The 12,930-nt window shown below is 40.0% G+C and overlaps 1 protein-coding gene across 1 annotated transcript in view; it reads left to right on the top strand.

Moving 5' to 3' along the window:
• ARHGAP8 (Rho GTPase activating protein 8) overlaps positions 1-12,930 on the top strand; it is a 61,338-nt gene that overhangs the window by 23,118 nt on the left and 25,290 nt on the right. The window contains exons 6-7 of the mRNA XM_086610515.1: positions 2,706-2,804; positions 3,944-4,054. Of these exons, the coding sequence (XP_086466641.1) occupies positions 2,706-2,804; positions 3,944-4,054 (210 nt within the window). The remainder of the gene's footprint in view (positions 1-2,705; positions 2,805-3,943; positions 4,055-12,930) is intronic.

The following is a 12,930-nucleotide window of genomic DNA, read 5'->3' as shown; positions in this document are numbered from 1 at the left end:
CTGGTAGTAAAATAAATACCAGAGATCCAGGAAATAGACCAGTGGTGAGAAAAGTGTGACAAAGGCAGGATGAGGATGTCCAGTAGCTGATGTTGCCGCAGGAATGGGGATGGAGTTTTTTTGTTCCTGACTTGCTGTAGGATGGGTATGAAGAGCTTTCTAGGGGAAAAACAAACAAACAAACAAAAAAACCACAACAACAACAACAAACAAACAAACAAACAAAATAAAACCAGAAAAACTCCTGATGAACGTTACAACACTTGGGTGAAATCAACTTCTTTCTCAAAGGAAGCTGAGAGCTGCTTGGGAATGGCTCCAGGCACGCAGTTTTGGGACACTGACAGTTTTCAGTCTGTGCACGCACTCAGTAGAGCCACAGCTGGACAACAGCCATGCTACTTGACTTAGAGTAATAATTGGCTACTAATTCTTACAAAAGAAAAATTTACAGGTACCCGTTCCAAATTCTTTTTCCCTGGACCTTACCATGTCTATGTAAATAAAACGAATACTTTTTTTCTTAGAACGGTATGATACACTGGCAATTAATTCTTGTTTACTTTGGATGTGAAAATAGGTGACCCTGATAAGCTTAAGCATTCGTATCTAGCCTAGGAAAATCAAACCAGGGCGTGTAATCTTTGATGCATCATCATCTTGACCTTCTGAACACTCTGATTTCATCAGGATTGGTTGTTCTTGTTTGTACTCGACTTTTACCACTGTGTACCTGGATACTTGTTTTCAGTTTAATTTAGTAACACTCTTTTCTCTGTTGTTAAAATGTGACCAACAGAAACAAAGATATTCGTACGTTGGGACTGACAAAATAATTGAAAGTATGAGTAAACTCTGAAAAAGTCCATAAGCCAGAAGGCAGGAATTAGCTGAAGCTAGGAAAAAGCCCTCTTTACTGCTTGAAATGGTTTAATTGTCAAATGCTCACATGCATACTCTTAGCAGATCATGCTGTTATTTAAGTGTCAATGTTAAACCAAAGTTCACAAAAAGAAAGGAGAAAAGTTTTCTGGACTTTCTGTTTCCTTTGCTGAATTATAGCCCAGACTTATTTGTAGACAGGGTTTCCATAAAAACCACAGACATAAAATGTATTTCATTACCAAGAAATATGTATTTATTTTTCAGAGATCTTTTAGTACATTTGGTACCTTTTAGTATGTGGCTTAAGTACTTTTACGTGAACAATGTAGTTGCTAAGAACTGGACGAATGACAATTATTAGTGTGAAGAACAAAAATAGTACCTATTTTTAGCACACTTGTATTTAAAAGTATTTAAGAAAATGTAAATACTTCAAATTTTTCAGACTCCAAAAGTTAATTGATCTCCTTTCCAGTCCCAAAAGAGATGATCAAGAAGGTAATGTTAAGTCAAATGTAGTTTTTCCAAGCTGCAAAAAAACTGGAAGATGATGACTTTTCTATGTGTGAGCTAACAGAAGCCACCCACCTGTTTTCAAATTCGTATACATTTAGGTGGTGGTGATGTGGCATTTTTAAGGAACAACAATAATTCCTAATTGCCCACGACTTAGTTACAAATTATGTGTTCTGTAACGTGTCCTGTATTATCAAGGGTGATTAGTTAAAGAGAATTCTGTGCTAGCCCGTGGCTGAGGTAAGATGTTGAAATTGCAGGCTCTTTTGGATAAAAGACACACTGAGGAGCTCTGAGATTGTACACGCACAGACTGATATCTGTCAGTGTCCCAAAAATGCTTGACTGTTAGCAAAATTTAGCTCATTTCAATTAAAAGCTTCTAAAATGCTGAAGTGACTTTTGTTTGTACCATCTCCCACTAGAGGGAGCGTGTGTATGTGTATTTAACGATCCAGGGATAAATTCATTAATGCGACAGAATCTTTCTCCAATTTTACTATCAAAGTAAGTTGCAGCAAAGTACACTTTTTATCATAAGCACCTATTATTTTATTTGACACTTAATTACAGGAAAAATATGTGTTGCAGAAAAATATGAAGTTATTTCAGACCGTGTGTATAAATGTGCTGCTGAACCTTGTTTGAATGCCTCAGCCTGTGAGTAGTGTATTCTGGCTGAAACTCAAGACCTAACTAGTGATACCTGGTGCTTCCAATTTGGAAGTCTGTTTTGTGCAACTTATAGAAAGGCATTATTCAGCATGTTTCCTGGAAGCTCTCCAGCCCTTTTCAAAACAGATAAAGCTGATGGCCCACCACTTCGAGGCTATACATTATCCATGCTTTGAAAAGCTCACCTGTCACTTACTACTTTATGGTTTGTGTTCACAACCCCATTATTTTGTCTTTTGGCAGGGAGGAATACCTAAATAACACGAACATGTTGTTCTGTTGGCCGTGTAACATTTTCTCCAAAGTTAACAGTTTTTAGTGAGCTTTCTAATGCTGTGCGAAAGCTGTTTTTCAGTGGCTTTTAAAGCAGTGTTTTTCATATCTATGCAAATCACAAAGCATTCAGATGGAAGTCAGTTATTTTTATTCAAATCAGACTCTCAGGCATGCACTGTGTATGTTTGATCATATGAAATGAAATACATCTTATGTCTCCTGCTGCTTCGATTACAGTCTAATTTTGAGTTGCATCAGCACTTACATTTTTGTAATAGAAACTAAACCCTTCATAAATGTTCCTCCCATGCTGATTTTTATACTACTTTGTGATATTTTTTTATTTTTTTTAGCCATAAGTTTGGGAAAAAAATCACCTACTTGAACTATTTAAGTGACCTGAGAGAGCATCTCAAGTATGACCAGCTAAATATCCCTCAAGAAGTCATCCGGTACGTGGCAAGTTTAAAATACATTGTCTCACCTTTTTGCAGGTAGAAGTTCATCCTGTTCACTGTATTCCAAGCAGAATCTAATCCTATTTCTTCAGTGATTAAAAGTCTAATTTACCTATTTGTGCTTGATTGGATTTAGTTCTGAAAACTGCATTGACGTCAAAGATGTGCTGAAGGGCGTCAGATGTTTAGAGAAGACAACGCTTTACAGTTTTTTTTACAGATTCGGAACATCTCCCTCTCAGTTGTGGAGCATTTTCTTAGTATAATTGCAGCTTCTGTGGGAGCGTTAGCAAAACCAATTCATATATTATTACTGCTTATGAGTATCACATAACATTCATGGGCAAAAATGTTATTCTGACCTCTTTGCTTGCATATTGTAACAGATTAAGTGACTTCCTTTCACTAAGAGCATTCCCAGTCAGCAAAGTCTTGATTGATTTTAAACTTTATGGATACGTCTGTTGTTAGCGGATCCATTATTTTATATCATGCGTGTATGTGTGTTACGGAGGAGTATGGGAGAGGGGGCGGCCCAGGAAAAGAAAAATAAATGCATAGGGCTGGAATTGTCAAGTGCCAGTAATAGTATCAATAACAGCCTTTTTGACACAGTGCTTTACATGGAAATGCTTTGATGTACTGACAGGAAGTGATTTTATGTCACTGCTGAATGAAAGTAACTGGAAGCTTTGATTATGACTGTTATTGATGCCTGGTGGGTTTTTACACACCTTTTGTGTAAATATGGAATAACAGAAAATACCTTACAGCTCTAAGGTTATAAATTGGATTGCATGGTTGCCGAAGAAAGGGGAGTTGTATTTTGAGTAACAAATAGGTTTGAATTTTGCTGTTAAATTATAGCGTGTTCCTATTTTTTGGACACATTTATTACTATACTCCATTGACTGAAGCAAAAGAGTATTCTTATACTTATTGCTTAAGTATTCTATCGCAAATACTACTTAAACATTTCCCTAATGCTTGAATTAAATGCAAGTTCTGTAAGACCTGCAGCATATACGCTATTGTCAGGAAATTGGCATCATGAACAATACTGGTAGCTGTTCATATACATAGTTTGTCAGCCGTGGTGCACAGAAAAATCAACGATTCCTTGATTTCTGCAGACATGATGAAAATCTTCGGAGGAAACAGAAGGGAATACTGCCACCTGTGGTTAAGGTTCCTCCTCCACGGCCACCTCTACCTACCCAGCAATTTGGAGTCAGCCTGCAATAGTAAGCTATGAGATTTCTAATTTATGAGATTTCTTTAACCTGCAGCCTTCTGTAATGTGCAGAGTCACAAGACAGAATGTCTTCAAATATTTTGTTTATTATACATTTGGTTTCTCATTCTCTTTGAAAGCCACAAAACTATGAGGCTGGACAATAGGATTTATGGATTCAGGACAAGTGCCTCAGTCCCTATGACCTGTCTGGTCTTCATTTACAGTATCTTTGTGGTAGTTAGTGCCAGCACAGCTGCACAACTTTCCTACCAGTGGACAGAAATTATCCCATATATGACAAAGCCCCAAGCTAATCTGTTGCTGATGGATGCTGGCAGTATGAAAGTGTTTCAGAGATATTTAGATGGTGGATAGAAAAGCCAAAATAAAGTTTCAGGCTCCAAAATGGTTGCATAAAGCTAAAATGAATGCTTGAGCCTTTATATATTGTTGTTTTGTTGCTCACATATTGTTCTGATCAGAGTTTTATGAAATTAATAGAATCACTCTCTTCCAGAAATGCCCTGACAGCTGTTTACGTAGATTACAGCTCTGCATGTGTTACAAAAAATTATTTACTTTACACAAGGAATGGGATGGCAATAGTACTTGCAAGATTCAATTTTGGTAAAAAAAAAAAAAAAAGCCCCTGCAAAATCTTCTAGCTTCCTACCCACAGTCATTTCTGTCATCTTTCTATGGCATCCTTCTCAAAAGCAGCTGAAGAATATTGTTCACATTCAGCAAAGGTAATTTAGGCTGTCTGATACATGGACATTTGTTGAATCTTCTCCCACCCCCAGTCTACTTTTCTGGTTCTAATGATTTGGCTGTAAATGAGATATAAAATATAACTTTCCCCTGGTTAAATGTTAAGTGTTAGTCCTCTCTGGAAGGCCTGAAATTAGAACAATCAATATCTATTGTGTAAGAGCTACTATGACATTAACTTTTATGATACCTCTTTAGAGTTCACCCTAACACTAACACTTGAAACATGACTAACTCGCTTCCCTAATTCAGAGAATATCTTTTAGGGAGGCTCCACTGGGTGATTAAGAAGGATAATGTTTCATGCCACCGCTTCAGTAGTAAAACCTGGACTGTTTGCAGGCATCAGGGAACACTCTGTCACTTGCCTCCAGTCCAGCCTGACTGCTCAAGCAGCTCTGTCAAACTTCTTGCAGGCTTATGCGATGAGACAACATGTTGTGTGCTACTCTTACCATCTGCTAGTCATGTTTTATTCCTCTGACTGTGCCTGAGCAATAAACAGTGTCTTTCACTGGGCTGCACGTGGTGAGGGTGTGATGGCCACCCTTCCTGGCAATACTGCTTTCCAGCTGCGTTACCATCAGCAAACCACATCCTTGCTGCGTGCCATAGCTTTACAAAGTATAAAACTTATGAAGAGCTTTTCTGTGGAAGATCTGTGAGTGGAGAAACATCAAGCGAGGCATTGCTATAATTTTCGATCCAGAGAGTTCCAGCGCTGGTGATGGAGGCAGTGACAAGTGGACACCCTCCATGTGTGGGTGCAGCTCACAGCGCTCAGGCGTCCGAGATGGATGTACATGGGGATATGTTTTCCTTCTGTTTGCCCACCCTTGTCCAAATTCCCTCTTGCAGAAGAGGCAGTGCTGCATCACCACATAAAAATCACAAATAAACAAACACCCTATGACTTCCAAATGAGAAGTAAGGTTTAGTCTTAATTCAGACTGTGTTTGTGAAGAAAGTTGAAGTTAGTGGAGGAGAGGGAACGATATGTGTGGAGACCTTCTAAAATCTCAACCAAAAACCAGTATCATCTGTCATCTTGATGAATGAACTGCTTTTGCTAATTCCCTCTCCTTTTACGATCTCTATAGACTGTAATGGCAAAATGGCAGTGACCTCCCACTTGTCTAGCAAAGAAGTCTTCTCCTGGGTGAGGCTCTTCCATTTTTCTGTAGTGAGCTACAGGGAGACCCTGATTTTATTTTGTATAGGCTTATGGGAATATGTGTGCTGTGTATTTCATTACCGTTAGTAAAAAATGTACTGTCAGGGATAGTGTGGAGAGAAAGCTACTGTTGTAAAAGGACTTTCTCTGTGGAGTCTTTTTCTTGAGTTTTAAAGAAAGAAACAGTAAGGCCCATAAGCTTGAGGTTTCATCAGATTAAGTACTTCTGGGATGATGATTTTTATTCAGTCAATAAAAGGTTGGTGAATGAGATTTATCCAAAGTCCTCATAAGTGGCCTAATTTTGATAAGATGTTTGATAATGGTATCCCAATGATTTCTGGCTATGGAAGATGGTAAAGACATACCCTTTTGGATGTGCATACCTAAAAGCAGCAGGCAATGCTGTCTCTGATAATACTTCCTCATTTAACTTTTTTCTCAGTTTATATTGCTTAATACATTTGCTTTCCAGAGCTGTAATTAAAAACTAGAAGAGCTGAAAGTGACTAAGTATTGATTGAAAATATCTCACTTTTGTCTAGCAGGCAGAGGGGAGAAAACCTGTTTTGTTAGGACAGCAAAACGAAACTGAAGCAAGTTTCCATCTAGACACTGATAGATGACTGAGACCAGTGCCTCATTTTAGAGAAGTCGTCTAACTCACAAAGACATTTTTAACCTTGTAGAGTCGGATTTTCAAAATTACATAAGGCAACTAGGCATTTAAAAATCATGGAAAGTCTGTGAGACCTGGGAGTGTAACTTTTGAAATGTAATCTATATTAATTGAGTTTAATTTATGAGCAAGTTGAAGGGTTTATTATCAGATTAGTCCAAAACTTTTCTTTCTTATGTTACCCTCATCCACTCAGGATCTAAAATCTGAATTGAAAATGGCTGCATGTGATCTCTTTAACCCTCCAGTGTCACCCTAAGTTCTTTGTGGGGAGGAAAAAATAAACATGCACCAAGCTGACTTCATCTTAAATGTCCATCTGGCCTTATTTAAATTTACTTGTCTGGGATTTAAGCGTGTGCTTTGTTAGGCACAGACATGAAGTTGGAAACCTTTCTCATTGTGAGCTCCTGTGAGGATTCAATTATTTGGTCTTTGCCACTGGAACTTGAATCTAGTACCAAGTTGTCCTGAAGTTTTCACTGAAACTAGACCAATTCAAACCATAATAAATGAGCTCAATAAAGGCAGTTAAATCATCCAAAGGTGGCTTAGAGGGTGTCTTCAGAGTAAAGTGTGGAGGCCCAAAAGAGATTGGCTTTCTCTCTATTTAGTTCTTTATGCCTCCGTGTATAGAGCAGACTTAGCCAGTACACTGAATGGCATTCTTTCCATAGCATTTCTGATCGCGAGCCTGGATTGCCTGGTTGCCAAATTGGACCTTTAAAGGTTTGAACTTGTGTTACAAACTGTGTGATTTTCTTGAAAATATAAAATAACACAACTGAAACTAGTATTCCTCTTCATGGGAATATCAGACAGAGCAATCCTCCTGAGGAGGTTTTGTCCATGCTTAATTTTGCAGTTATAATGGAATAGGAATCCATGCCCAGATTTGTCGGGTACTTAAGAATATGTAGCACAGAGTAGGGGGGATAATTTGCACATTTAGTGTTTATTATGTCCTCCTCTAACTTGCTAATTCCATCTTCTTATGTGCAGATAAAGCGGGGAGCGTAACAACCATAATGAATCAGTTAAAGGTTTGTCAAGCCCCACCTCGTGTCCAACAGAGGGCAATAGCAGATGTTAGCAGGCAGCAGTGCTGGAACAGGGTGATCGTTCAGGGATACTTCCTCAGGTATAATGTCCCAGCTGGTAGTGATCAGAGGCTGACAGAGGAGAGTACTACAGTACTATGGAAATTACTTTCCTTTCTGCTTTTATAAATCCAGATATTTCAAGGAACGTTCACGTATTGTGTTGATATAGCAATGTTATTTTTCTGTTCTTTCAGCAATGCTACTTTCATCCACAAAATGTAGAGCAGCAAGAATTAGCTGTTCGGAATAGATCCTTGGTGGCTTACACTGCATGTGAGGGTGAAAAATAGGATTTTTATTCCAAAAGCCATTAGTAAAGATTTTATGGTTAAAAAGGCAAGGCAAAATCTGGGGGACCCTCTGCTTATGTTGATCAGATAAATACAGTTAAAATGCATGAATAAAGCTTCCTAAATTTGCAACACTTTAAAGGAATTAATAGTTGACTGTATGGGCCAAGTTGCATCATTGTCCTCCGCTGTATGTTCAGCAAGCTCCTATAAACTCCTGTTGCTGCACCCGATTGCCTCTGTAATCAAGGAAGGCTACAGCTGAGCTCCAGCACAGAGCACAGAGTTGACCTTGACTAGCTGTTGACATTGTTCTGTTTTCTCCAATTGGTTTTAAAATCTAAAAGAAACCATCTTTTGTGGGAAGACAGGAAGTGTTTTGTTTCTCTATCTGTTGCCATGGATGGGGAGAGGGGGCAGAGAAGACACACAAAATTGCCAAAACTGTACAGCTTTTGCTTGTTGAATTGTTATCATAAACGTTTCTGGGTGCTTTCCTTTTGGTCATAATCTTTCCGCTTGTGCATGCTGTGCATGTGTGACCCGGGAGGAAGAATGCATTCTAAACCAAATCTCAGCATGTCTCAGCAGGGAAAAAATGAAAAAGAGAGGAAAAGCAGAGAGAGAGAGAAAGATTATCAGCCAAGAATACCTAATGACATTTCAGAACAACGTGTAAAGGCCTTTCGTGATAACTGTCCACTGTCTAGAAATGAGTCATTGGGTATATAATGCGTTGCAGTAACTAATCATATATCCTGTAGTGAGGGGTACTCATTTTCCCTGGCTACTGTGCTTGCTGGAATAGATCCCTCTTGAACCTGACACATTGCTGCAATACCACTCAGATCTGTGAATCAGTTACAGAAAACTATAGCATGCACTGAAATGCTCTGTTGTGCTCCTCTCTTAAGCAGAAAGCACTAAGAGATCTCTCATTTCACATTACCCATAGTAGTGCCTGATCTCCCATGTCAGTTTGCATTGTCCATCGTAAAGTGCAGCTGCTCATCACACCATCCCGAACAAGGCAAGAAAAATGCAGATTACTTGACAGGATCCTCAAAGAGAGGTTAGAGGTGTAATTTCATTGACCTCTGAGCCAGTCTGATTTACATTAGCTGAGGTAATGCCCCTATTATTTTCTTTCATTTGAGGTCCAGTAAACTGAACACTGTGTCTCCACGTTGTGAAATGCTATGAAAATATCCATCCCAGCTTTCCCCAGCATTGGAAAAACAGAACAAACCTTTGCATGTGACTTTCAGTGAAAAATCTTACTCTATTTTAAAATATCATTTATCTTGAGGACCTCTTTCATTGTACTGGGCATGAAACCTTTCCTTCAAGGGAAATGGGAATCTTGTAGAAAGTGGTAGATGTGCAGAAACTGTATCTTTTTTTCCTAGAAAAAGAAAAGTTATGTGTAGGCTTTATTATTACAAATTATAGCTCAGTTATTTGTCTCACCTCTCTGACAGATAAACTAGTGCTCAGCAGGAGCAAGTGCTGTAAATAATCAGTTTGCTATTTATACACTGAAATGGGAAACACATTTATGGGTAACAATAATAATTAGAAAACATTTATAAAAAGCTGCTGGGTTGCTATTTGGTGCCTCTGGAGTGAGCAGCTGTAAGAAAGCAAAAACAATCAGTGCAACTTCAGAGAGACTGAGAATGGGTTCCATGAGCTTAAATTGTCAATAATAAAGATGTAACAGCTTCCAAGCAAATTAAATTCTTGATGATGTTCCCATTTAAGTGAATTAGACTTTCAACTAATTTTAATAAAAGTTGCCCTAAATGTTTAGGGTACTGATCTGAATACATGAAACAAAATTATTTGACACACAAGGAGTGTGTTATAACTCTCATATTAGAAAGGCTAAAATAAATGGGTTGGGGCTTTTTTCCCCTCTTACTTTGATTTGCTGGATGCTTTTCCTCGCTGATATCCCCAGCATTGACTTTGGTACTGACCTCATCTCCCACTCCCTTTTCTTATTTAGTCCCTTACCGGGGGATATAATTTCACTGGGGATTTCAACTTTGCATGTTGTGCAAGGAACCTCTGGAACTTCCTTCCTCATGTGGTTTATTGCAAGGCTAATTTATTAATGGGGCTGCACTGCCTGTTTTCTTCTGTGTTCCTGCAGCAGGGTTGTTATACAACACAGATCTGCTGCGAGAGAAAACATAGAATCATAGAATCGTTAGAGCTGGAAGGGACCTTCAAAGGTCATCTAGTCCAACCCCCCTGCAAGGAACTGGGGTATCTCCCACTAGATCAGGTTGCTCAGGGCCTCATCCAACCTGGCCTTGAACGTCTCCAGGGATGGAGCATCCACCACCTCTCTGGGCAACCTGTTCCAGTGTTCTACAACTCTCATGGTAAAAATTTTTTTCCTAATATCCAATCTGAATCTACCTCCCTCTATTTTAAAACCATTACCCCTTGTCCTATCACAACTGGTCCTCCTGAACAGCCTCTCCCCATCTTTCTTGTAGGCCCCCTTGAGGTACTGGAAGACCGCTATAAGGTCACCTCGGAGCCTCCTCTTCTCCAGGCTGAACAGCCCCAACTCTTTCAGCCTGTCCTCATAGGAAAGGTGCTCCAGCCCTCTTATCATCTTCGTGGCCCTCCTCTGGACCCTCTCCAACTGGTCCATGTCCTTCTTATGTTGGGGACTCCAGAACTGGACGCAGTACTCCAAGTGAGGTCTCACGAGGGCAGAGTAGAGGGGGAGAATCACCTCCCTCGACCTGCTGGCCACACTCCTCTTGATGCAGCCCAGGACGCGGTTGGCCTTCTGGGCTGCAAGAGCACATTGCCGGCTCATATTGAGCTTCTCGTCCACCAGTACTCCCAAGTCCTTCTCCTCAGGGCTGCTCTCGATCCATTCACCACCCAGTCTGTATTTGTGCCTGGGATTGCCATGACCCAGATGTAGGACCTTGCACTTGGCCTGGTTAAACTTCATGAGGTTGGTACGGGCCCACCTCTCCAGCCTGTCGAGGTCCCTCTGGATGGCATCCCTCCCTTCCAGCGTGTCGACGGCACCACACAGCTTGGTGTCATCGGCGAACTTGCTGAGGGTGCACTCTGTGCCACTGTCCACGTCACTGACAAAGATGTTGAAGAGGGCCGGGCCCAACACGGACCCCTGAGGGACGCCACTCATGACTGGTCTCCACTTGGACGTCGAGCCGTTGACCACTACTCTCTGAGTGCGGCCATTGAGCCAATTCCTTATCCACCGAGTGGTCCATCCATCAAACCCATGCCTCTCTAGTTTAGAGAGAAGAAAACAGTTCAGCTACAGAAGCTGCCTTTCAGAGCAGGGGCTTCACGGGTTCTGTGTTTGTATGGCTCTGTTCCCTTTGCCATGGCCAACTTTTGCAGGGGCTGGTATGAGACCTCATGGATCTCAGGGAAAGTTACTTGTTAATTTTTCCTCTCCAGCATCCAGGTAGAAGGCAGGAGGAAGGGGAGAACAACCTGCGTCTCGAAGCTGGTCTGAGCACTGCACAACTCCTATATGGTTGCAACACTAATGCTGACCTTCAGCTCTATAGTGTCACCAGCTTGTGTGAAACTGCTGTAAGGTTATTGAAGCTGGAAGGAGCAGGAGAGACTAGGAGTGATGGGATACATATCCTGAAAGGGGCTGAGACGATTTTGCTGCTAGGAGAAATATTTTACAGAGGTACCTGGTTGTCACTGTGGGTTAGAAGAGGATGCTGCTCTGAGGACTAGGTCATAAGCTTGGTCCTGGTAGCATTTCAAGCCGTGGCCATCTCTAGTCAGTGAGTTTTTTTTCGTGAAGCACTTATGGCCTCTGATTTAGCTCTCATAAGATGTCTGTAATAATGGGGAAGATTGAGGTTGGACTTGGTCTCACAAGTCAGATCATTAATATTTCTTCTGGCCATTGTCATGTTGTTACAATACTGCAGAGAAGGATTACTTCTAGTACTGTTTCATATTGAAATTAATGATGCCTTGCCACTGTGTAAGGACAAGAAGTTGTATCATTTCATCTAAAGATCATACTTGCAAGCAGCAGCAAATGCTGAGAATTACTAACGTATAAAGGATCATACATTAGGATTATCTGAATTAAACTTGCTCCTTACTGTTAGTCTTTTTCTTCCTGCAAGTGCATTGCATACATTGCTGAATTTATTTGGTCAAATGTCTAAAATTATAGTTATGAACATGTTTTTGTGAAACCTGGCTATATTTTTAAATCAAAATTCCTGTGTCTGTTTACACGAAGGAGAATTCCCTTCCTAAACAGTCCTGTAAGATACAGATACAGCAGTGACCACAAAGTAGTTTTAACCCACGCATAGAGCAGTATTGAATTTTATATACTTTAGATTCTGGTTTGAATACTTAGTTGAAAAAGAACAGGAACAATTTGTTCAATGTTTTAATTTTTAGTTAAGCCCATAGCTCTCCTGTGAGCCTATGTCAACCACATTTGACAGAGGAGTGGAGCTCTCCAATATACTACAAGCTTTTAAAGGGGAGAAACTATAGCAGGAACTCCATTTTCTGTTGTATTTGGTCTGTTTGTGCACCAGTTCGTGTTTAGATGGTGATTAATTATGAGATAGACCTTATTATATGAGGAAATATGAGATAAAGAGATGAGGGAAGGAAATGAAAATACTGTGTAAGTGGAGTGAGGTTATAGATGATACAAGGAAATGATCTCGGATTACTATGATGAGGAAAGAGGTAGGATGTAGAATACAAACCCATAGCAGATCAACTTCATCAGTTCCACAGCTGAGGGAACAGTTTATTTTCCTTCAAACAACAGGTTGTTCTAGGTATTTGAAATAGTAGAAGGAG

Source organism: Tauraco erythrolophus, chromosome 4, assembly GCF_009769465.1.
Source record: "Tauraco erythrolophus isolate bTauEry1 chromosome 4, bTauEry1.pri, whole genome shotgun sequence".
In the NCBI taxonomy this organism is placed as follows: domain Eukaryota; kingdom Metazoa; phylum Chordata; class Aves; order Musophagiformes; family Musophagidae; genus Tauraco; species Tauraco erythrolophus.
The sequence above is the reverse complement of the archived record's forward strand: the minus strand, read 5'-3'. Positions and strand labels throughout refer to the sequence as shown.